The sequence below is a fragment of the Hylobates moloch genome, unplaced genomic scaffold, assembly GCF_009828535.3.
Source record: "Hylobates moloch isolate HMO894 unplaced genomic scaffold, HMol_V3 SCAFFOLD_11, whole genome shotgun sequence".
Classification (NCBI taxonomy): domain Eukaryota; kingdom Metazoa; phylum Chordata; class Mammalia; order Primates; family Hylobatidae; genus Hylobates; species Hylobates moloch.
The window spans coordinates 79,301,031-79,328,137 of record NW_026652286.1 but is presented as its reverse complement, the minus strand read 5'-3'; the positions used below and the strand labels follow the sequence as shown (position 1 = coordinate 79,328,137).

General features: G+C 38.4%; 1 protein-coding gene across 3 annotated transcripts in view; it reads left to right on the top strand.

Moving 5' to 3' along the window:
- Window positions 1-27,107, top strand: part of GUCY1A2 (guanylate cyclase 1 soluble subunit alpha 2) — a 370,428-nt gene that overhangs the window by 236,794 nt on the left and 106,527 nt on the right. For all 3 annotated transcript variants that reach the window (XM_032167289.2, XM_058446513.1, XM_058446514.1), the window contains exon 6: window positions 23,603-23,746. In XM_032167289.2, coding sequence (XP_032023180.1) covers window positions 23,603-23,746 — 144 coding nt within the window. The remainder of the gene's footprint in view (window positions 1-23,602; window positions 23,747-27,107) is intronic.

Sequence of the window (27,107 nt, the reverse complement as noted above, 5' to 3'; positions counted from 1 at the left end):
TTTGCTGTGCAGAAGCTCTTTAGTTTAATTAGATCCCATTTGTCAATTTTGGCTTTTGTTGCCATTGCTTTTGGTGTTTTAGACAGGAAGTCCTTGTCCATGCATATGTCCTGAATGGTATTGCCTAGGTTTTCTTCTAGGGTTTTTATGGTTTTAGGTCTAACATTTAAGTCTTTAATCCATCTTGAATTAATTTTTGTATAAGGTGTAAGGAAGGGATTCAGTTTCAGCTTTCTACATATGGCTAGCCAGTTTTCCCAGCACCATTTATTAAACAGGGAATCCTTTCCCCATTTCTTGTTTTTGTCAGGTTTGTCAAAGATCAGATGGTTGTAGATGTGTGGTATTATTTCTGAGGGCTCTGTTCTGTTCCATTGGTCTATATCTCTGTTTTGGTACCAGTACCATGCTGTTTTGGTTACTGTAGCCTTGTAGTATAGTTTGAAGTCAGGTAGCGTGATGCATCCAGCTTTGTTCTTTTGGATCATCTTGGCAATGTGGGCTCTTTTTTGGTTCCCTATGAACTTTAAAGTAGTTTTTTCCAATTCTGTGAAGAAAGTCATTGGTAGCTTGATGGGGATGGCATTGAGTCTATCAGTTACCCTGGGCAGTATGGCCATTTTCACGATATTGATTCTTCCTATCCATGAGCATGGAATGTTCTTCCATTTGTTTATGTCCTCTTTTATTTCGTTGAGCAGTGGTTTGTAGTTCTCCTTCAAGAGGTCTTTCATATCCCTTGTAAGTTGGATTCCTAGGTATTTTATTCTCTTTGAAGCAATTGTGAATGGAGCTCTCTGTTTGTCTGTTATTGGTGTATAAGAATGCTTGTGATTTTTGTACATTGATTTTGTATCCTGAGACTTTGCTGAATTTGCTTATAAGCTTAAGGAGATTTTGGGCTGAGACGATGGGGTTTTCTAAATATACAATCATGTCATCTGCAAACAGGGACAATTTTACTTGCTCTTTTCCTAGTTGAATACCCTTTATTTCTTTCTCCTGCCTGATTGCCCTGGCCAGAACTTCCAACACTATGTGGAATAGGAGTGGTGAGAGAGGGCATCCCTGTCTTGTGCCAGTTTTCAAAGGGAATGCTTCCAGTTTTTGCCCATTCAGTATAATATTGGCTGTGGGTTTGTTATAAATAGCTCTTATTAGAGATATGTCCCATCAATACCTAATGTATTGAGAGTTTTTAGCATGAAGGGCTGTAGAATTTTGTCAAAGGCCTTTTCTGCATCTATTGGGATAATCATGTGGTTTTTGTCTTTGGTTCTGTTTATATGCTAGATTACTTTTATTGATTTGCATATGTTGAGCCAGGCTTGCAGCCCAGGGATGAAGCCCACTTGATCATGGTGGATAAGCTTTTTGATGTGCTGCTCGATTTGGTTTGCCAGTATTTTATTGAGGATTTTTGCATTGATGTTCATCAGGGATATTGGTCTAAAATTCTCTTCTTTTGTTGTGTTTTTGCCAGACTTTGGTATCAGGATGATGCTGGCCTCATAAAATGAGTTAGGGAAGATTCCCTCTTTTTCTTTTGATTGGAATAGTTTCAGAAGGAATGGTACCAGCTCCTCCTTCTAACTCTGGTAGAATTCGGCTGTGAATCCGTCTGCTCCTGGACTTTTTTTGGTTGGTAGGCTATTAATTATTGCCTCAATTTCAGAGCCTGTTATTGGTCTATTCACCGATTCAACTTCTTCCTGGTTTAGTCGTCAGAGGGTGTATGTGTCGAGGAATTTATCCATTTCTTCTAGATTTTCTAGTTTATTTGCATAGAGGTGTTTATAGTATTCTCTGATGGTAGTTTGTATTTCTATGGGATCGGTGGTGATATCCCCTTTATCATTATTGCATCTATTTGATTCTTCTTTCTTTTCTTCTTTATTAGTCTTGCTATGCAGTCTATCAATTTTGTTGATCTTTTCAAAACACCAGGTCCTGGATTCATTGATTTTTTGAAGGGTCTTTTGTGTCTTTATCTCCTTCAGTTCTGCTCTGATCTTAGTTATTTCTTGCCTTCTGCTAGCTTTTGAATGTGTTTGTTCTTGCTTCTCTAGTTCTTTTTTTTTTTTTTTTGAGACGGAGTCTCGCTCTGTCGCCCAGGCTGGAGTGCAGTGGCGCAATCTCAGCTCACTGCAAGCTCCGCCTCCCAGGTTCACGCCATTCTCCTGCCTCAGCCTCTCCGAGTAGCTGGGACTACAGGCGCCCGCCACCACGCCCGGCTAATTTTTTGTATTTTTAGTAGAGGCGGGGTTTCACCGTGGTCTCGATCTCCTGACCTCGTGATCCGCCCGCCTCGGCCTCCCAAAGTGCTGGGATTACAAGCGTGAGCCACCGCGCCCGGCCACTTCTCTAGTTCTTTTAATTGTGATGTTAGGGTGTCAATTTTAGATCTTTCCTGCTTTCACTTGTGGGCATTTAGTGTTAAAATTTCCCTCTACACACTGCTTTGAATGTGTCCCAGAGATTCTGGTATGTTGTGTCTTTGTTCTCATTGGTTTCAAAGAACATCTTTATTTTTGCCTTCATTTCATTATGTACCCAGTAGTCATTCAGGAGCAGGTTGTTCAGTTTCCATGTAGTTAAGTAGTTTTGAGTGAGTTTCTTAATCCTGAGTTCTAGTTTGATTACACTGTGGTCTGAGAGACAGTTTGTTATAATTTCTGTTGAGGAGTGCTTTACTTCCAACTATATGGTCAATTTTGGAATAAGTGCAATGTGGTGCTGAGAAGAAGGTATATTTTGTTGATTTGGGGTGTAGAGTTCTGTAGATGACTATTAGGTCCACTTGGTGCAGAGTTGAGTTCGATTCCTAGATATCCTTTTTAACTTTGTCTCGTTGATCTGTCTAATGTTAATCAGAGCGCCTCTCACTCTCCAAAGGAACGCAGCTCCTCTCCAGCAATGGAACAAAGCTGGACAGAGAATGACTTTGACGAGTTGAGAGAAGAAGGCTTCAGATAATCAGACTTCTCCGAGCTAAACAAGAAAATTCGAACACATCACAAAGAAGCTAAAAACCTTGAGAAAAGACTAGATGAATGGCTAACTAGAATAACCAGTGTAGAGAAGTCCTTAAATGACCTGATGGAGCAGAAAACCATGGCATGAGAACTACACGACGAACACACAAGCTTCAGTAGCCAGTTCGACCAACTGGAAGAAGGGTATCAGTGATTGAAGATCAAATGAATGAAATGAAGCGAGAAGAGAAGTTTAGAGAAAAAAGAGTAAAAAGAAATGAACAAAACCTCCAAGAAATATGGGACTATATGAAAAGACCAAATCTACGTCTGATTGTTGTACCTGAAAGTGACGGGAAGAATGGAACCAAGTTGGAAAACACTCTGCAGGATATTATCCAGGAGAACTTCCCCAACCTAGCAAGGCAGGCCAACATTCAAATTCAGGAAATACAGAGAACACCACAAAGATACTCCTTGAGAAGAGCAACTCCAAAACACATAATTGTCAGATTCACCAAAGTTGAAATGAAGGAAAAAATGTTAAGGGCAGCCAGAGAGAAAGGTCGGGTTACCCACAAAGGGAAGCCCATCAGACTAACAGCTCTCTTGGCAGAAACTCTACAAGCCAGAAGAGAGTGGGGGCCAATATTCAACATTCTTAAAGAAAAGAATTTTCAACCCAGAATTTCATATCCAGCCAAACTAAGCTTCATAAGTGAAGGAGAAATAAAATACTTTACAGACAAGCAAATGCTGAGACATCCTGAAGGAAGCACTAAACATGGGAAGGAACAACTGTTACCAGCCACTGCAAAAACATGCCAAATTGTAAAGACCATCAATGCTAGGAAGAAAATGCAGCAACAAATGAACAAAATAACCAGCTAAATTCATAATGACAGGATAAAATTCACACATAACAATATTAACCTTAAGTGTAAATGGGCTAAATGCTCCAATAAAAGACACAGACTGGCAAATTGGATAAAGAGTCAAGACCCATCAGTGTGCTGTATTCAGGAGACCCATCTCACGTGCAGAGACACACATAGGCTCAAAATAAAGGGATGGAGGAAGATCTACCAAGCAAATGGAAAACAAAGAAAGGCAGGGGTTGCAATCCTAGTTTCGGATAAAACAGACTTTAAACCAACAAAGATCAAAAGAGACAAAGAAGGCCATTACATAATGGTAAAGGGATCAATTGAACAAGAAGAGCTAACTATCCTAAATATATATGCACCCAATAAAGGAGCACCCAGATTCATAAAGCAAGTCCTTAGAGACCTACAAAGAGACTTAGACTCCCACACAGTAATAATGTGAGACTTTAACACCCCACTGTCAACATTAGATTTTATGAGATTCTAAGATTCTAAATTGTTAGTGTTGGAGCTGTATGTAGTTTGCTAGGAAAATGTTTTCAAACTGCAAATCAATGCTGCTGCCTCCCTATTAATAAGTTTTAAATGATTTGTGTTTATTTTTGCAAACATCTTTTAAAGTGGAAAGATGAGAATTTAACTCTGTCGTCTTAAATTTGGGTTAAAATGGATATAAATAAGTTTTGATGCATTTTTCAAGCTTTGAAATGGGTAACATGACTTTCAAGTTGGAAAAAGATGATAAATCAGTTGAAGCAAAATCCCTGTGAGACTGCTGATTTAGCTGTATGTGTTGGGGGTGGAGGGCATGCACATGTATGTATAGGAGCACATGTGTTGGAGTCTATGAAAGCTGTCTATTGAGATAATGCTGTTCTTAAGATTGTCCAAAGCATTTTTTAATGTTATATTTTCCTATGATAGTCAAAGTTTAATATTGGATAGCTTTTTATGCTGTCATCAAAGGGCAACTTTGTGCTTCTCTCTTTTTCCCTTACCAAATTCCATAACTAGTGTCACTGCCTCATATCCAATCAGGCATGTTTCAGCCCTCTGCTTAATATAAGGTCCTTTGATCATCAGAGAGAGCCCAGATGAGGACTGTTGTAGTTGCCTATGACAGTGCAATGGTAGCTAAATGTAGCGGAAAGGGTATTGAAGATAAAGTCTGAAAACCTGATTTTAATTATATCTGTCACCTAATTGAGTAAGTCACATAACTTATCTGTGTTCAGCTTCTGCCTCTATAAAATGGGAGCAGTATTATAGGTCTCACATATTTGTTGCAGTTGACACAAAAAACTTGTTCAGCAATGATTATTGTTTGGAATTTGTCTATTCGTAATTCAAAATAATGATATATATGTGGAAAATTGTTGTAAATTAATCAACATTATCAGCAATTGACTCCATCTGGAGTTATTCATATGAAAGAAGACCAAGATCAGAGAGAATGTCTTTAGGAATTTGCTGTGAAAGAAGGGACAGGGACTGATATTGGTTGAATGCCTAATATGTGCTAGGTACCATGCTAATTTTTTTATGTTTATTCATTAATTTCACTTTCAATAAATAATTTATTGATCACATACTGGGTTTAAGTATTAATCTAGATATTGGGTAATAACACTATTGAGACATTTATTTTATTAGATTTGGATTTTATTTATTGGATTTTATGTGTTTGTTTATCCACCTTTTTTGAGTTATATTAATAATTAAATAAAAATAGTATAAATTTAAGTTTTACAATGTGACAGTTTGATATATGTATAGATTGTATAATGATTATTACAATCAAATTAATACATAGTTGATCTATTATCAGACAAAATTACCTTTGTGTTTGTGTGTGTGTGTGTGTGTGTGTGTGTGTGTAGTGAGGACATTTAATATCTACTCTCAGCAGATTTCAAGTATAAAATACAGTATTAGTTACTATAGTCAGGATGCTATATGGTGGATCCCCAGAATATAGTCTTTATAACTGAAAATTTCTGCCATTTGACTAACATCTTCCCATTTCTTCCACCCTCACCCCTTAGCAACCACCATTCTACTCTCTGTTCATATGAGAAACACAGAGAGTTATTTGGATTCTACATAAGTGAGATCATATAGTATTTATCTTTCTGTGTCTGGCTTATTTCACTTAGCTTAATGTCCCCCGGATTCATCCACAAATGGCAGGATTTTGTTCTTTATTATGGCTCAATATTTCATTACATACATCTGTGTGTGTGTGTATCACATTTTCTTCATTATCTGTTGATAGACACAGGTTGATTTTACATCTTGGCTATTTTCAATAATGCTGCAATGAACATGGAAGTGCAGATATCTCTTCAATATCCTGATTTCATTTCCTTTGGATATGTATCCAGAATTGGGGTTGCTGAAAATTCTAGTTTTACTTTTAATTTTTTAGGAACCTCCATTGTGTTTTCCATAATAGCTAACCCAATTTACATCCTCAAAAACTGTGTACAAATGTTCCCTTTTCTCCATACACTCACTGGCATTTGTTATCTCAGACTTTGATAATCATCATTCTAACAGGTGTGAGGTGATATCTCATTGTGGCTTTAATTTGCACTTCCCTTATGATTACTAATTTTGAGCTGTTTCATATACTTCTTGGCCATTTTTATGTATTCTCTTAAAAACTGTTTATTCAGGTCCTTTGTTCATTTTTGAATTGGACTGTTTGGTGTTTTTGCTATTGAGTTGTATGAGTTCTTTGAATATTTTGGATATTAGCCCCTCATCAGACCTGTGGTTTGCAAGTATTTTCTCCCTTCTGTAGGTTGCCTTTTTCATTATGTTGATTGCTTTTTTTTTTGCTATGCAGAGTATTTTTAGTTTGATGTAATCCCACTTGCTTATTTTTGCTTTTGTTGACTGTGTTGTTGTTGTATCCAAAAAACTCATTGCTAAGGCCAGTGTCACAGAGCTTTGTCCTTGTGTTTTTAGCTAAGAGTTTTACAGTTTTGGGACTCACATTTGTGTCTTTATTCCATTTTGAGTTGATTTTTCTGTATGTCGTAAGAGAAGGATCTAATTTCGTTTCCCCAACCCTGTCTAGCTGCCCAACCAATTTATTGAAGAGAAGATTCTTCTTCCATTGTGTTTTCTTGGTGCCCTTGTAAAAGATTGTGTAGATTTAGTTCTGGGATCTCATTCTGTCCCATTGGTGTATGTGTCTGTTTATATGCCATCACCATACTATTTTCATTACAATTCTGTAGTGATTAGTTTGAAATCAGGAAATCTGACGGCTCCAGCTTTGTTCTTCATTCTCAAGATTATTTTGGATATTGTAGTTATATATGAATTTTAGGATTTTTTTTCTATTTCTGTGAATTTTGATAGGGATTGCATTGGAATATTGATAGCGACTGCATTGAATCTGTAATCACTTTGGGTTTTATGGACATTTTTACAATATTTTTCCATTCCATGAACAGATTTTTCCACTGATGTGTCTTGTTCAATTTCTTTAATCAATATATTATAGTTTTCAATGTACACATCGTTCACATCCTTGATAAAATTAATTTTAAGTAGTTTATTCTTTTTGTTGCTACTTTAAGTGGGATCATTTTCTTAATTTCTTTTTCAATACTATGTTGAATAGGATAGGCAAGAGAGGGCATCCTTGTCTTGTGCTGGTTTTCAAGGAGAATGCTTCCAGCTTTTGCCCATTCAGTATGATATTGGCTTTGGGCTTGTCATTTGTGACGCTTATTATTTTGAGGTATGTTCCTTCAATACTTATTTTATTGGGAGTTTTTTAACATGAATGGATGTTGAATTTTATTGAAAGCCTTTTTCTGCATCTATTGAGATAATCATGTGGTTTTTGTCTTTAGTTCTGTTTTTGTGATGAATCACATTTATTGATTTGTGTATGTTGCACCAACCTTGCAACCCAGGGATAATGCCTACTTGATGGTGGTGGGTAAGCTTGTTTTTTTTCTTTTTTGAGATGGAGTCCCACTCTGTTGCCCAGGCTGGAGTGCAATGGCATGATCTCGGCTCACTCCTGGATTCGAGTGATTGTCCTGCCTCAGCCTCCTGAGTAGCTGGGATTACAGGCACCCACCACCAAGCCTGGCTAATTTTTGTATTTTTAGTAGAGATGGGGTTTCACTATGTTGGCCAAGCTGGTCTCGAACTCCTGACCTCGTGATCTGCCTGCCTTAGCCTCTCAAAGTGCTAGGATTACAGACATCAGCCACTGCGCCCGGCTGATAGTGGGTAAGCTTTTTGATTTGTTGCTGGATTCAGTTTGCCAGTATTTTGTTGAAGATTTTTGCATCAGTGTTCATCAAGGATGCTGGCCCTAAGTTTTTTTTTCTTTTTTTGTTGTATCTCTGCCAGGTTTTGGTATCAGGATGATGCTGCCCTTACAGAATGAGTTAGGGAGGAGTCCCTCCTCAATTTTTGGAATAGTTTTAGTAGGAATGGTACCAGCTCTTCTGGTATGAAACATAAATGAGTTCAGTATAAGATATATAAAAACCAAATTTTATTGGTGTTCTAAAGGAATCGAATATATTATTCTACTGAGAACTGGGGATACTTTCAGAAAAGATGTGGCATGAGAGGTGGACTTGGAAGCATGTGACAAATTTAACTTCTGGAAGAGGGACTAGGGGAGGCCTTTTTTAAATCTATGCTTATTCTGAGAATATAAAAGATAGTAATTCCGTAGATATATAAAAATTGTAGGATTTATGGGTTAAGGTGGTCTCCTTTAAAAAATGAATTATTGAGTGGTGGATCAAGATGGCAGAACAGAAGTTTCCACTGATTGTCTCCTTCACGGGGACACCAAATTCAACAACCATCTGCACATGTGCGCATGTGCACACTCACACACACAAATACCTCCATAAAAACCAAAATCAGGTGAATACTCACAGTATCTGATTTAAACTTCATATCACTGAAAGAGGCACTGAAGAGTGTGGGAAAGACCGTCCTCAATTATTGACACTACACCTTCCCAGTTCCCCCTGTAGTAGCTGCAAAGCATGGAGAAATTTGTGCACTGGAGAGAAGGAGACTGCAGTGATTGTGAGACTTTGCATTGAACTCAGTGCTGTCCTGTCATAGCAGAAAGCAAAACCAGGCTGAACTCAGCTGACACTCTCACACAGAGGGAGCATTTAGACCAGTCCTAGGCAGAGGGGAATCACCCATGCTAGTAGTCAGAACTTGAGTTCTGCCAAACCTTGCCACCATGGACTAAAGTGCTCTGGGGTCTTAAATAAACTTGAAAGTCAGTCCAGGCCACAAGTACTGCAAGTTTTAGTGCTGAGCTGGGCCTGGAGCCAGTGGACTTGTGGGAGACACAACTTACTGAGATACCAACTTGGGCAGCTAAGGGAATGCTTGCAGCACCCCTCCCCCAACCCCAGGCAATGCAACTTACATCTCCAAAAGAGACTTCTTCCTTTCGCTTAAGGAGAAGAGAGGGAAAAGTAAAGAGGACTTTGTCTTGCATCTTGGATACCAGCTCAGCCACAGCAGGATAGGGCACCAGTTAGAGTCATGAGGCCCCCATTTCAGGCACTAGTTCCCGGACATTTCTAGACACACCATGGGCCACAAGGGAACCTACTGTATTGAAGGGAAGGATCCAGTCCTAGCCGGACCCATTACCTAAAGAGCCCTTGGGCCCTGAATAACCACCAGTGATACCCAGCTACTATTCTGTGGGCCTTGAACAAGACTCTAAGATGCACTGGCTTCAAGTGAGACTCAGCAGTCTCAGTTGTGGAGGCTATAGTGAGCGACTTCATCTGATTGAGAAAAGCAGAGGGGAAAGTAAAGGGGACTTTGTCTTACACCTTAGGTACTAGCTCGGCCCCAGTGAGGCAGAGCAACAAGTAGGCCGTTGAGGTTCCTGATTCTAGGCATTGCTCTTGCGTAGCATTTCTGGACCTGCCCTGGGCCAGAGGGCAGCCCATTGCCCTGAAGGATAAGCCCCAGGCCTGGCAGCATTCACGCAAGTGGACTGAAGAGCCCTTGAGCGTTAAGTGAACATCAGCAGTAGCCTGTTTGATGTCCCTGTGGGCCTATGGTGATGGTGGCCACAGGGTGAAGCTCCTCTGCATGCGGAAGGGGACGGAAGAGTAGGAAGGTGTATCATGGTTTCAGGGCCAGCTCAACCACAATAGAATAGAAAACCAGGTAGACTTCCAAGTTTTTTTATACCAATCCTTAGCTATCAGATGGCATCTCTGGACCTCCCTGGGCCTTGGGGGTAACTCACTGCAGTGAAGCAAAGGACACAAGCCTGGCTAACTTTGCCACCTGCTGCTTTTAGAGCCCAAGAGCCTTAAGAAAACAAAGGCAGTAGCCAGGTAGTGGTTACAGCAGGTCTTGAGTGAGACCTAGTGTTGTACTGGCTTTAGGTCTGACCCAGCACTGTCCCAGTCTTGGTGGCCACAGGGTTGTTTCCCTCTATCCCAAGCCCTGGGTGGCTCAGCACAGAGAGAGAGACTCCTGTTGTTTGGGGGAAAGTAAGGGAAGAGAAAAATAGTCTCTGCCTGGTAATCCAGATAATTCTTCTGGGTCTTATCCAAGACCACCAAGGTGGTGCCTCTGTGAGTGTGTAAAAACCACAGCATTACTGGGCTTGGGTGCCCACTAATGCAGAGCTAATGCAGGTGGCATTAGATCTTAACACCCAGGTCCTTTCAAATACCTGGAAAGCTTCCCCAGAAGGACAAGTACAAACAACCCCAAACTGTGAAGACTACAATAAATTCTGAACTCTTCATGCACAGACACAGGTGAACATCAACTAGCATCAAGATCATCCAGGAAAATGTGACTTCACCAAATGAACCAAATAAAGCACCAGCGACTAATCCTGGAGAAACAGAGATATGTGACCTTTCAGACAGAGAACTGAAAATTGCTGTTTTGAGGAAACTAAGAAATCTGAGATAACACAGAAAAGGAATTCAGAATTCTATCAGGTACATTTAACAAAGAAATTGAAATAATTAAAAACCTCAAGCAGAAATTCTAAAGTTGAAAAATGCAGTTGACATACTGAAGAATGCATCAGTCTCTTTAATAGCAGAATTGATCAAGCAGAAGAATTAGTGAGCTTGAAGACAAGCTATTTGAAAATACACAGTCAGAGGAATAAAATTAAATACCTAGCAATGGACTTGACCAAATAAGTGAAAGATCTCTACAATGAAAGGCATACAACATTGATTCAAGAAATTGAAGAAGACACAAAAAATGGAAATATATTTCATGTTCATGGATTGGAAGAATCAATATTGTTAAAATGTCCATACTACCCAAAGCAAACTACACATTCAATGCAATTCCTATCAAAATACCAATGATATTCTTCACAGAAATATAAAACATAACCTTAAAATGTATATGGAATCACAAAAGACCCAGAATAGCTAAAGCTGTACAGCAAAAAGAACAAAACTGGAGGAATCACATTACCTCACTTCAAATTATACTACAGAGCTGTAGTAAGCAAAATAACGTGGTACTGGCATAAAGACAGACACATTGACCAGTGGAGAAGAACAGAAAACCCAGAATATAGCCATACATCTACAGTTAACTCAATTTTGACAAAGGTGCCAAGAACATACACTTGGGAAAGGACAGTCTCTTCAATAAATGATGCTGGGAAAACTGGATATGCATATGCAGAAGAAAGAAACTAGACCACTATGTCTTGCCATATAGAAAAATTAAAGTGGATTAAAGACTTAAATCTAAGACCTCAAACTATGAAACCACTAAAAGAAAACATTAGGGAAACTTTTCAGGACATTGGAGTGGGCAAAGATTTCCTGAGTAAACATCCCACAAGCACAGGCAATGAAAGTGAAAATGGACAAATGGGATCACATCAAGTTAAAAATCTTCTGCACAGCAAAGGAAACAATTAACAAAGTGAAGAGACAACCCACAGAATGGGAGAAAATATTTGCAAACTACCCATCTAACAAGGGATTAATAACCAGAATATATAAGGAGCTCAAACAACTCAACAGGAAAAAAAATCTAATAATCTGATTTTAAAATGGACAAAAGGTCTGAGTAGATATTTCTCACAAGAAGAGAAATGGCAAACAGGTATATGAAAAAATGCTTAATATCTTTGATCGTCAGAGAAATGCAAATCAAAAGTACAATACGATAGCATCTCACCTCAGTTAAAATGGCTTTTATCCCAAGAGACAGGTAATAATAAATACTGGAGAAAATCTGGAGCAAAGGGAACCCTTATACATTGTTGATGAGAATGTAAATTAATACAACCAATATGGAGAATAGTTTGTAGGTTCCTCATAAAACTAAAAATAGAGCTACCCTACAACCCAGCAATCCTACTCCTAGGTATATGTCCAAAAGAAGGGAAACAAGTATATGGAAGAGATACCTGCACTCCCATGTTTATTGTAGTACCATTCACAATAGCCAAGATATGGAAGAAACCTAAGTGTCCATCAACGGACAAATGAATAAAGAAAATGTGGTACATATACACAATGGGGTACTATTCAGCCATAAAAAGAATGAGATCCTGTCATTTGCAATAAGATGGATGGACTTGGAAGTCATTAGGTTAATTGAAACAAGCCAGGCACAGAAAGACAAACTTCCTTCTTTCTTTTTCTCTCATTCTATCTTTCCCTTTTTCCCTTCCCTTCCCCCCATCCCCCCTCCCCTCCCCTCCCTTCCTTTTTCTTTCCTTTATGTTTCTCTCTTTCTCTGTCTCTCTTTCTCTCTCCCTTTCCTTTTTCTTGCTGATTTTATGCAAAGGGCTGGCATTCTGATTGTTCTTTTTTCAGGTTTAATCCTGATTTTAATAAAGTTTTCAAGCAAAAAAAAAAGAAAGACTTGCCATGTTCTCACTTGTGGAAGCTAAAATATAAAAAATTGAATTCATGGAGATAGACAGCAGAAGGGTGGTTACTAGAGACTGGGAATGGTAGTACAGTGGTCATGGGGAAGTGGGGATGGTTAATGGGCACAAAAAAGAGAAATAATAAATAAGACCTAGTATTTGCTGGCACAACAGGATGACTATAGTAAAAAATAATTTAATTGTACATTTAAAAATAACTAAAAGAGTATACTTATATATGTGCAATATATACTGTGTATCCACAATTAAAAATAAAAAATTAATAAAAAAGAAACCACCACACAAAAAAATACTAAAAAATCGTTCGTAATATTTTCACATGATATGCTAAATTGGGTCACAGGATTTACTTTTGTGACATCAATTAACATTATTTAGCACTCCTTATGTGTTTATTCAAAATATAGCAGACATTTGCCATTCTCTGGGGATATATTTAAAGTTCTGGTAAATCAGAAATCCGTGAAAAATAATACTCAATATTATTTTATAAAAAGTGAGTGGGTGAACTCTAGGTAGAGCAATAACTTTGAGTATTAATATGGTAGTGGGAGGTACAGAAAGTTTGCAAAGAGCATTGAGTGATCCATTTTGATTGGAACATGGAGTAAATTACAGTGGTAGAGGTGGATGAACCTGGGAAACTGGAGCCCTATTGTTGAAGATCTTACAGGGCTATCAGAAATTTTGAATTGCCCACATCTAACAATGATTTAGAATGAAATTTTGACTAGATATTTTAATGTATTTCTTTTTCCTAACATGCTTCAGTATTCAATATCCTTTATGATAAACAAACAACCTGGGAGGTAGAAACAGTATTTTCCACACGATGGAGATTCCTGTGCAGGAACTGGAATGCACATTGAAAGACCTACTGGGAGTTTTATCAGGAGGACAGCTTTCTGTGATAGACAGTCATTTGGAATCCATTTTCCTTCATTTGGGAGTAGTTCCCAGGCCAAATCACTGTTCTATTTATATCCATGACCTCCTTTTCAACACTGTACCAGCTGAGCACTGTGTAGAGTCATCCTTAAAAGCAGCCGTATTTGGGTCAAAAATATCAACCAAAATGAGTTTAATTAGACAAATTTTTTTTTTAAGAAGTTGTTTTTGGTTTTGGTTTTGGTTTTTTTTGTTGTTTTTTTGTAGCCTTGTCAGTAAATCCTTAAACTTGTTTCCATTTGAATTGCTAAATCATTATGTACAATGAGCCTGGGTGTGTTTAATTGAGCTCAACAAACTTTCTTTGGATCATTGAATGCCTACTGTGCCAGATTCTCAGCATGTGTGGTGTGTATGCGTGTGCATGTGCATGTTTGGACTGGTCATTGTAGACTGCACTTTCAACAAACAAGGAAATATCTGGAAAAGTTTATTACCCCTATGGATAGAGTGGAAGACAGAGAAGGAGTACATGGGAATAGCTGGGGTCAGGTTAGAAGTGTTTTTCTCCTTTCTGAAAGCCACTGCTCTTTAAAAAAAAAAAGGTGAATATCTGGGTGAATATTGTACTATTTTTAACTCACTTCATATACAGAAGTCTTCAGACTTTGGGAATCATATAAAACAACTGAAGCTTGTGAATGCAGATAGCTGGCCCTTATATCCATATTTTGATTCAGTAAATCCAAGTGGAGCCTGGGAATCTAATTTTTAACAAATAACTTCAGGGTGATTCTTATGCAGGTTGTCCTGAATTTTGCAATTGAAAACTTGCTTAAGGGCCAGTTCTGACCCCTAAATGTAGAAATTGAATGCAATTTAAAGCATTTAATAGAACTCTTATGGGCATCCTGATACTGTACTCAGGTCCAGGGATATAAAGTTAAGTAAATATCTAGTAGGTGGAGAGGAGTATAAACACACACACATATTAACATGATACATACTGTGAGAGTGATAGAAATTTGTCCATCAGGTATGGTTGTAAGAAAGTTACAGATCCCCCCTTGCCAAACAAAAAGAAAGTTACAGATCTAGAAATCAGGAGAGAAAACTTGAAAATACTGAGGGCTGAGTCCTGAGATAGACTTTGCCTACTTTGCAGTTTTGTTTGGGATGTGCCCTTAAAAAGTCATATACTCAGTGAAGTGGAAATGGCTTTTCTTCTCTTTTTGCATCTTCTCCTTTAAAAGTAATATGTACATCCATGAGGCTTTCAGGGGCCTTTAGAAAGAGTAAATAAGCCTAGTTTCAATCCATGCTCTCTGTTAGGGTCTCTGAGAATCAGACTTTGAATTTAAAGCTGTACTGGAGAAAAAAGCTACCCACATCTAAAAATGATGGTGGGCTTTAGGAGCAGATGACCTTCTATTTTCCTGAGCCTATGCAAGGAGTGATACCTATGTACACAGATTCTTCTCTCTGAAGTGCCTGTATAGGTTAATGACAGTGCCAACTGAGGACTTTCAGTTCTCATATGACAGATAGTAATGCCCATGGAAAGTCAGAGGTATTATAAGGTTACTTTAATGACTCTTTATCACACCTTAGTTCTGTAGATATTACCCATGACTTCATATGGAGGACAAGTACAGAGCTCTAGCCTCTGCAACATTAATCTCATTAATATACAAAAATTATTGCTAGAATATTAGCCTTTAACATCATAAAATAAGATCCTATAATGCAGATCTTCATATTGAATGACTACAAGATTACTTACAGAAACTAAAAAGAAAATCTTATTAACTTTCCTTTTTGGTAATCACATTTATGGGGAAGGATAAAATTAAAATGAGAAGGTAGAGTCACAATATAATGCCTGATTAAAATGCATACGCTTATGCCCAGATGCCAAAGAGGTAGAGGCTGCTTCTTTGTTCCCTATGGGAAGTGGAGCCCCTTCTTCCTCAGTTTTGTTTATCTCTTGTTCTGGTCCCAGCAACTGGGACCAGGGGCACTCCCTCCTCTAGAGCTAGGGAGACAGAGGTATGGCAATTTTCAGGCTACCCAACCCTGCCAGTCATCGCCTGTGATGACTTAGTTTTCTACTGGCACCACTGGTCTTGGTGAGCATCTTGCTTTCAGGAAGGACTGCCCTCTCAACCCCCATAAATATTGGGAGAATAACCTACAGGGTTATGGCTGGGACCGGGACTCAGGCAATAGCTGGTATGGTGAGCTGGCTAAAAAAGTGATAACTGAGGAGTGTGCCATTTTCTCAATAGCAGCAGGAGAGGTGAGGAAAGCAGCCGAGGTTGTGGGTGAAAAGAAGGTGGAGAGATGCTGGTGGAGGAAGAAATGTAGGTTGAAGAACAATTGATGAAGTGATATCCTTGTAGAGAAAAGAGGAAATGATGAAGGAAAATAAAGTGACAGAGATGAAGGAGGAGGCAAAGCCCTGGCCTCTGAATGCCAAGGACTTTCTGAAGGCTGCAGCTGGAGACAGTACCTGCACAGGCTAACAGGGCCTTCCTCCAGCTAGAGTCCAAGTTTGGGTGGATATGGTGACACTGAGATGAGACCACAGATTCATCAAACAAAATACACTCACCTTCTGGGATGCTACCTCTTGAAACCACCCCCACCCAAAGGTCATGCATAGGGGCCAAGGTGCAGATTTGCTGAGGGCCATCTCAATTAAGAGGTAAAAAGAGTTCAGACATCGAAGGACATGCTACATGTTTGAAATCTTTTTTCGAACAAACCTCTACTTCAGAAACAAGGTAATCATTAAACAATATGGGGTCAGAGCCTCTGGACAAGTGGTATTTCCTTTCATTCCAGTCACATGGCAAGGATCCCATGCCCCAGTCCTGTAGGAGCAGGGTATCACCTATAGGTTCTTCACCTGGTCCTCAGACTACAGCCTTCCAGAACCTGATAAGATTGCTGTTATTTTTAAAGGGATCTCTAGCCCAGCTCCTGAAATACCAACTGTTATGTGGAGGGAAAGCCAGGTTACCTTCAGCAGGACAGCCCATGGAGATACTCAGGCTGTTCTGGTATCAGTGTAGCCAACTCCTACTTTTGGAAGTTGCCCCTGCTCCAGATCATCTGCCCTCTATTGTTGGACCTGTGTTTGGCCAACAGTGATGTCTATGTGCTGACCTCCTTGCATCTTGGCTTCTCTGGACTTTTAGTGCTCCCAGCTTCAAGAATGTGGCTTTTATGAACATGCCCATCACTTTGTCTAAGCCAGGAAAATGGTGAAAACTGCATTCTTTCCTCTACACGGCTTGAACCCTTGTCTGTGTCAGAGCCTTCCTGTCTCTTTTTGATGTAGGTATTTACGAGTTAGCTTCAAAGAAGGTCAGTGTATCTTTAAGAACCGCAATCTCAGGAACAACGAAAGGCTGGGTTCAAGGCTGGTGGCAAGCTGCGTATCTTCGACTATGTCCCGTGGGCATTCCATGGACCTAATACCTTTGCTTGACCACAATCACATAGATTTTCATCTTTGGTTAGGAGTTCATTTCAGCCACCCTACTGAGTATCTGGCAAAACAGGGACATAAACAGTGGCAAGTTGCTGTGTATGTCTGAAGTGAAGGACAAAAAGTAGAGGGCCTCTTAATCTACCCAAGACCATAGTTTTTCTTGCTCTTCTGTTACTAGTAAGTATCCATGAAGGCCTGGGCTATGGTTTTGTGTGTGTGTGTGTGTGTGTGTGTGTGTGTGTGTGTGTGTTTCCTGGCCAGCCTTTTGGATATTCTTGTGCAGACCGCCACTGACCTCATTGTTCAGTTTCTAGTCACCAAAGACTTCCACAACTGCTTATGGACTCAGACTCTTGGCCAACCATTGGAGAAGCCCTCTACTATGCCCCAACCTCCCTGTCACCCAGGAACCACACCAAATGTCAGCTGATTGGGCTAGCAGATGTGGCCCAGTTCTCTCAGCAAGGGAAATATGGCATCCTTTCTAAGAACCAAGCATTCTTGGTGACCGCCAATAAGCTCATGAAGAATATGGGACAATTTACCAGTCCCCTTTCACCCACCTGAGCATGATAAGGTGTCCAGGTGCTCTGTGAGATACTAGGAGAGAAGAGAAAGCATTTCTCATCTTTAAAGTTTATATCTGTCTGCCTACATCTCATTCCAATATCTCTTCTCACTCTGTCTCCTTTTAAGGCACCAGAGCACCCTAGAACACAAAACGGCTGGAAAGCAGACTTTCTAATTTGCTGCTTCTTTTTATTGTGTCCTGGGAAGATTGTTCAGTAATGTAGACTACCAGAGCTCTCTGACCCTCTGCTCTTATGCCCCATAGAAAATTCAAAAAGGGACAGACCTAGGACTGTCGGATTGAAGGACTGAGGTGGTCACGAGTCCCATGGAACAGGGATGGTTAATTGCCTAATTGTGTACATTGTTCTTTTTGGCTAATCTTATCCTCAATACTGACCCCCTCACCCTGACTTCTTTCTTCCATCTGTGCCCAAATATCCAAGAAATTCCCAGATATTTCTTAAGTATTAGCCTAGAGGTCAAGGAGAAAAATGTTATGGGAATGAAATTCTGTTAGGAGGTAAAAGAAATTCTTTTAAATGATCTAAAACTAAAATAAATGAGGTAAATGGGATGGGCGTGGTGGCTCATGCCTGTAATCCCAGCACTTTGGGAGGCTGAGGTGGACAAATCTCTTGAGCCCAGGAGTTCGAGACTAGCCTGGGCAACATGGTGAAACCCTGTCTCTACAAAAATTAAAAAAAAAAAAATAGCCAGGTATGGTGACATACGCCTGTAGTCCCAGCTACATGGGAGGCTGAGGTGGGAGGACTGCTTGAGCCCGGGATGGAGAGGTTGCAGAGAGCCCACATCATGCCAATGTACTCCAGTCTAAGTAGGCAGAGTGAGACGGTGTCTTAAAAAAAACAAGGTGAATGCATATCTCTAATATATTTATTTACACCACCTTTATTTCTGGAATAATGTAAAGATTTTGATTCTAAAGTTTTGAGAAAAGATAAACTGAGATAGGCAAATTATTTAAAGTTTTATAAAAACAGCTATAGTAATATGTAAGGGAGCAGTTGTATGTATTTTTAGTACTTAAGCCTCCTCTTCTATGTTCAGAAAATAATGTAAGTTTTTTCAGACATTTGCATAAGCATTATCTTTTCCCCATCTCCATGCTTAGTTTAGCCATCTTTATTCTTATCCAGTGCCATTCACGAACAGGTGGGAGATGGTGAAAATAAATGAAATGCACTATTTTAAACTGTGTCTGTTGTATTTAAAACTATATGAAAACACTGAAGCAATTATAAAGGAATTCAGAACAAAGTCAACATTTAGACAGTTTTTCTTTTTTTTTTCGTAGTCTGTTTACAATGTCCACTTGTTTCATTTTGGTTTAGCTCAAGGAAATAAACTCAGGAGCAATGGAATTGATACATTCTACTTTCACTTTTCCTGCTCCTCATGAAGCAAAACCCACTAATTACTTTGAAGGAATCCACTAACACTTCCACATATATTTAATTTTGCTAAACTTGTATAGAGCTGCCTTAGAGGAAGGGAGAAGAGAGAAAAATGGAGCATTCCTGGAAAGCTGCATTAAGACAGTTGTGTTTCTGCCAATATTCTTAAGGTGCCGAATATATCTGGAAAGAAAAAAAAAACACAAAGATATATTACTTACACTTTACTTAATGTATATGCCAATTACTTAAACTTTCCAGACATTTTGATATTAGAGAATGTGTGATTATTTATTCATTCATACAGTGCACAAGGTAGTTTTCCATTTCCCATTCTCTATACATTAAGCATAGCCATGTAACTTGCTCTGGTCAATGAATCGTGAAAAGAAGATATATATGTCACATCTGGGAGGAAGCTTTAAGAGCTCCTGTACAATTGGTCAGAACCTCTTTTCCTTTGCTGTGGCGACTAGTTCCCAATGTGGAGGTTCTGTTAGCATTGTTCCTGGAGTGAAGAGATGTGGCACAGTTTCTCTCCTTCACTCCAATCCCTTAATGCAAATGGATATGTAGAATGAATGAGAAGTACACTTTTGCTTATTTAGTACATTAAGATATGGAGGTTAAATTGTTACTATATCATAATCTAACCCAGCCTATGAAAACATTTTTTAGGTTTCTGTATGTTGGATATTTATGAATAATTGTGAGAATTTCATTTCCTAATATGTGTCACTGTTTTTTTGATGTCTGTGTCTTCCCTACCTCTTTGGTCCTATAGAAACCTTTGGTTTCTAATATTTGGAAACTAAATATATATATTTAGTTTACACACCTATGGAGAGAAAGACAGAAAGGTCTCGCTCTTGCTTTGTCACCCAGTCTGGAGTGCAGTGGTGAAATCATAGCCCACTGCAGCCTTGATCTCCTGGGCTCTAGCGATCCCAAGTAGCTGGGACTACAGGTAAGGGCCACCTTACCTGGATAATTTTTATTTTTATTTTTGTAGAGATTGAGGTCTTACTGTGTTGCCCAGGCTAGTCTTGAACTCTTGGACTCAAGCAGTCCTCCTGCCTTGGTCTCCCAAAATGTTGGGATTCCAGGTGTCAGCCGCCACGCCTAGTCTTAAAGTTTTATACAATCATGTATGGATTGTAATATGAATTTGTCATATTTACATTGTGCCCACATTTATTTTGTACTTCATCCATTTATATATCAGTTGGTAACATATTGGTCTAACTTTTCTATGCAATTAGAGTACATACTCCTAAGGAGAAAATGCAACATATAACTAATCTCCATGTATTCTTGTGCAAATTCTAGTAATATACATTTAATGGAATTCAAATCACTTTTTTTCTGAAAAGATAATTGAGATGCTGATGAGTATGACGATGATGATGATAGACATTTCAGGAAGTGATTGCGCTCCAGGAACTTGGATGTTCAGAGCTACTGCAAAGCATTTTGATTTGTGCAGGCAGTTTACTGACTATATGTTCTGATATCTGACTACCAGAAATAAGTTTCAAAGTACACAGCTAATAGCATCATAGATTTTTGAAGTGTATACAAATATGAAAGGGTGGGATAATGTGAAGATTAGCAAAGAACATTGTCTTATTAGGGGGAAAATGGTAAATAGCCACATTTTAGATGTTTATTCTTTGATGGGTGTCTTCCTCAGTGAGAATTATTTCTAGGAAGTATATTTTAGTCTTTGGAATAAAACTTTTGCCAACTCATATTGCATTGTCTTTCTATTCTTACAGTATAATTTTATTTTCATTTTTCTGGCATCAGAAAACAGGTCTTAAAGTGAAATTTTTGAATATAATGATAGATCTGGGGGTATTTGAATCAGTTTTGATGCATATTTCCTGATGATCAAGTGATAAGTTTTGCACTGTTGGTCTCATGAGCTTCTTAAGTGTTCTCATAATATTCCCTAAATTAGTGCTCATATAATTTCATGCAGTATATCTTTTTAATATTGTAGTGTTAGAATGCTTTTACATGGAAATTTAATTTTTGATATTAAAAATAATAGAATATTTTATAATTCTTGGTATATTTATGCTGGAAGCATCTCCATCACTGACGCATATTTTTCCTATACAGATCTATGTAGCACGCAGATCTAGATGGCGCTCATAAAATGAATGATGAAAATAAGCAAACAGTGAAAATTACTTATTGTAATTATGGTTAGCATGGTTGACTTATTTATTCATTTAGCAAATATTCAATAAATATGAGATATTTAATAAATAGCTATATTATAGACATTATGCTAAGCTCTGAATACAGAGATGGAAAAAAACATAGTCCCATTTCTTTTTTTCTTTTTTTTTTTTTGAGATGGAGTCTCGCTGTGTCACCCAGGTTGGAGTGCAGTGGCGTGATCTCCGCTCACTGCAAGCTCCGCCTCCCAGGTTCACACCATTCTCCTACCTCAGTCTCCCGAGTAGCTGGGACTACAGGCGCCCGCCATCATGCCCGGCTAATTTTTTTTGTACTTTTAGTAGAGATGGGGTTTCACCGTGTTAGCCAGGATGGTCTTGATCTCCTGAACATAGTCCCGTTTCTTAAAAGCTCACATCGTAGCCGTGGATATGTATTGACTTTATATAGATACATATTGATTATAGCTTGTGCTGAATGTTAAAGCAGAGAGATGTGGAAGTGCTGTCGAAACAGAATAAAGAAAGGATTAGTTTTTTGAGAAATTATTTGATAAAAACTAAAGGAAGGAACATGGAGCACATCACAGAAAAAGTGACACTGGAATTGTGCATTTAGTACAATTTTTCATCACTTCAGCCTAATTAATAATATTTATTAAAACTCTTGAGGATTTTATTAGGTTGGTGCAAAAGTAATTGCAGTTTTTGCCATTAATACCACCATCTCTATTGTGGATAATTAGAGAGCTTTTCTCTAAAGTAATAGAACTTTTATTCCATGTTCTAGGCTTTGGAAATTTGGGAGTTTTAACCTGGGGTAAATATTTAAAATATTTATCAACAGCAATGGACATTCAGAATGGATGTTGACAATAGAATTAGAAGAGGGTCTGGAAAGTCCCCTACAGTAGCTGTTAACTCTCAATTATATGGTTACGGATGGGCCTCTGCACCTCAATTTTTCATCTTTCAAATATCACTAATACTTGTTTCTTCTTTTAAAATTATACTTTAAGTTCTGGGGTACATGTGCAGAAAATGCAGGTTTTGTTACATAGGTGTACATGTGCCATGGTGGTTTGCTGCACCCATCAACCTGTCATCTACATTAGGTATTCTCCTAATGCTATCCCTCCCCTAGCCCCCCACCCCCCGACAGGCCCCAGCATGTGATGTCCCTGTCCATGTGTTCTCATTGTTCAACTCCTACTTATGAGTGAGAACATGCAGTGTTTGGTTTTCTGTTCCTGTGCTAGTTTGCTGAGAACAATGGCTTCCAGCTTCATCCATGTCCCTGCAAAAGACATGAACTCATCCTTTTTCATGGCTGCATAGTATTCCATGGTGTACACGTGCCACTTTTTTCTTTTTTTGAGACCAAGTCTCACTCTGTCACCAGGCTGGAGTGCAGTGGTGTGATCTTGGCTCACTGCAACCTCCGCCTCCTGGGTTCAAATGATTCCCCTGCCTCAGCCTCCCTACTAGCTGGGACCACAGGCACACACCATCATGCCCAGTTAATTTTTTGTATTTTTAGTAGAGATGGGGTTTTACCATGTTGGAGGATGGTCTCGATCTGGTGACCTTGTGATCTGCTGCCTCAGCCTCCCAAAGTGCTGGGATTACAGGCGTGAGCCACTGCACCCGGCCCAATACTTGTTTCTTTCATGTAGGATATTTGTGAAGATAAAATGAGACAATGTACATAAAGTGGTTGACACAATTAATGGTATGGAGTATGAATATTTAAGAAACATTAGGCATTACAATTTTTAAGAGTAAGAAAGAACAGACCTGATGAAAAATTACAGATATATCTAAAAGTGTGGAACAATTTTCTTCAGGTGGAAAAACTGGGAAAAAAATACTTTCCACAGGAATACTTGAAAGTTGGAAGGAGATGAAGGGATGGCTCTGGAAAAGGCGATTATTTGGAAATTATCTAGGCAAAATACTGACAGTTCTATTTTTGTGGGGGATAATTATTTTATATTATAGTTGTTCCTAATTTCAATGATCATCTCTAGTGATAATGTTAATGAACAACCCTGGAGTGAGATGTCAGTATTTGACTGTGGCTGTTTGCAAACTCTGCTGTGATTATACACAGTTGTCTAATTGCTTAATTTATTGATGTTTTGCCGACATGTTTTTCAGCAACATTTGTGATTGCAGATAACTAATCATTTCTCTTCAGGCTCATTATCATACGTTTGCATTTGATTTGTCTGATTGCTGCAGGTGGAAACAATAGGTGATGCCTACTGTGTTGCAGCAGGGCTCCACAGAAAAAGCCTCTGCCATGCTAAACCCATTGCTCTGATGGCGTTGAAGATGATGGAACTTTCAGAAGAGGTGCTGACACCTGATGGAAGACCTATTCAGGTAACCCTCCCAACAATCTAGTTTGAGTAGTAAGTGCACCATTAACTGGAGGAGGCAAATAATTCCCTTCCAAGTTCCACTTTTTGTAATTTATAGATCTAGACAAGTTGGGTGCTTAAGGAGGACAAGGAGTGACTAGAGATAACTCATAAATCCAGGAAAAGAACAAATGGAATAGGACCAAGATAGGAAAAGGTTTGTGGAAGGCAAATTACTGTGGAGGAAAGAAAGAGCTAAAAGATTAGGCCCAAGGGAAGAACTTACTGTCAGTGACCAGGTCACCAAATCCAAGCAAGAATGATGATGAGATTTGGAGTTTTAGAGGTAATCCAAGAAGCAAAACACAAAAAAAGCAAGAAAATGGAGGACCTGCACAACTTCCTGTAGATAGTATACAGGTATTCCTTGTGAAACTTCAGACCTCAGAGTTACTTCTGGAGATTTTCTTGTGGCAGAGTTTGAAGACTGCAGCCTAGTAACTGTGAAAACTTTAAAAACAGTGGAAAGTCCAGATCCTGGTGTATTGTACTCTTGGTTCTGATGGTCTGCAATCTGAGGTCTGCCTCTGGGAATGAATGAGGTCATCTACCATATTTCTGCTTGAGCCCAATGATGGATCCCAGAAGTGTCATTACTTTGAAATCAGAAATCTTACATTTGGGGAAGTAAACTTGTATTCAAGTCCACCCTTTTATAACAGCTTACCAGCTAAGAGTTAAGAAAACACGGGGGTGGTGGTGGGGTGCAGGAAATGGCTAAAAATATGAGTACCATTCTAGTTCTGGCGTTATAGCAGATTGGGGACCCTGAACAATCCATCTGATTAAAATTATGAAAATGTTGCGTTAAATATATCAAAAAATATTTTTTAAAAAACTATTAGGCACTTCTCTGAGCTCATAGGAAAGAGAAAAACCTGACAATTACACTATGTGTGTAGATTAAAAAAAAAACGTAATTGGTGAATTGAACTTAAGAGCCCTGTTATTAGCAATGATAGAAGGAAACTAGGAAATACTATTTCCCCCTGGAGGATGCCAACTTCCATCCTATCCTCAAATTATTTCCACAGATTCCATGTGTTGTAAAAAATAAGGTCCTAGTTTGTGGTTGTATTTTCATCTTTTAGTTGTTCTTGATAAGCCAGAAGGTTTAATTTTAATGTTTTAAATGACACATATTTTCTTTTATAATTTGTAAATTTTTGACCTGACTAGTTCACAAAAAATCCTTCCCGACTTAAGTCAGAATTTCCTAATGATAAATTGGCAATTTTATAGTATGAGTTTTTACATTTAACCCACCTGGAAGATAAAGGTTCTTAAAATGAGTAATAACATAATACCAAAAACAAAAGAAAAAAGCCACACACACACACGAAAACAAAGTACTATGGGGAAGAACCAGGGGAAATTATAGATGTGAAAAAACTTATCTGGGATGTTTTCAGATATAAAACTTATCAGACATAGAATTAAAATGACAATTTTTAATGTAACTATAAAATAAAAAGAGGAGCTGAAAACTGTGAGAAAGGTACAAGACTTGGGAGAGAATCAGAGAACTTCTAAGCAATCAACATAATGCTTAAGAGAACAAAGTGGACAAGTTTAAAAGCAGATTAGACATAGATGAAGCAAGAATTTGTTCACTAAAAGAACTGAAGAAATTATCAGTAACTAAGTTCAGATATTTAAAAATGGGGAATATGAATAAGAGAATGTAAAATATAAAATATGTGGGAGACAGGGTGGAGAGAGTGGAAAGATGTAATATATATTCAATTGAGGTTCCAAATGGAGGTAACAGAGTGAATACAAAAAAGAGAATTATTTTCAGGAACTATTAAAAGATGTCAATCAGTACCCACAGTAATCAGTACCCAGGCACAGTACTTCCAAAGAATTCTGCAAAAGTTAAGCCATAGGAATCCTTAATGAGACTGTAGGGAATCAGAGAAAAAGAGCAATTGATAAATTATAAAAGTAACAGGCTGGGCGCGGTGGCTCACGCCTGTAATCCCAGCACTTAGGGAGGCTGAGGGGGTGGATCACAAGGTCAGGAGTTCAAGACCAGCCTGGCCAAGATGGTGAAACCCTGTCTGTACTAAAAATACAAAAAATTAGCCGGGTGTAGTGGCAGTTGTCTGTAATCCCAGCTACTCTGGAGGCTGAGGCAGAGAATTGCTTGAACCCAGGAGGCAGAGGTTGCTGTGAACCGAGATGCGCCATTGCACTCCAGCCTGGGCGACAGAGCGAGACTCCGTCTCAAAAAAAAAAATTATAAAAGTGACATTGATTGGTGTGAAAAGGACAAGGTATTCAATAAATGCTTGGGGGACTATTGGCTATTCATGAAGAAAACTAATTGAAATTGGTATAGTACTTGATGAATCTTTATATAAATCAATTCTTGGTGTGGGGAGGTAAATGTAAAAATTCATATTATAAAACTATAAATTTGTCATTAGAAAATTTTGACAAGTAGGGAAGGATTTTTTTGTGAACTCATCAGGTCAAAAATTTGCAAATCATAATATAAAAGTTGAGAGCATTAAAATTAAAACCTTCCTGTTAAGAAGAACTAAAAAATTAAAATACAACTACAAACTAGGAGAATATTTTTTGTGACACATGTAATCAATAAGTATCTAGTTAACCTTGTCAGTAATCAAATTAATAGAAATTTACAACACTATCGTATAGCATTTCTCTCTACTAGTTTGACACAACTTTGAAAGTCTGACAGTGCCACTGTTGGTGAGGATCTGTAGCAGCAGGAAATCATACCCATAGCTAGTGGAAGTATAAATGGTACAATTTACTTGGCATTACCTGGTAAAGTTTAACTTTTGCATGTCCTACAACACAGCATTTCCTCTCCTAGATGTTTACACATGTACAAGGGAAGTACTTGTGCACGTGTAGAAAAAGTCACACACAAGAATAGTTTTTGTAATAGTCTGAAACTCCAGCTAATTCAAATACCCATCAACAGTGGGATAGATACTGTGATATTTATGCCTTGGTATACCATATAATTGGGAATATGAATGACCTCAGCTACTGACATCAACATGGATGAATGTCAAAAACATAATCTTGAACAAAAGTCATTAAAGAATGCTGTAGTATTATTCCACTTAACTAAAGTTTAAAACTGGAAAAATGGAAACAATTCTATTTAGAAATACCTGCATTGATGGCAAAAAGTGTAAAAAAAAAAAAAAAGGGAATGATTAATACAAAATTCAAGCTGGTGCTTATCTCTGAGGGAAAGATGATGGGAAGTAAGACGATACAATAGAGAAAATAAACATAGTATAAATTTTTTTTGTTACTCTTCTTTAATATGCACTTAT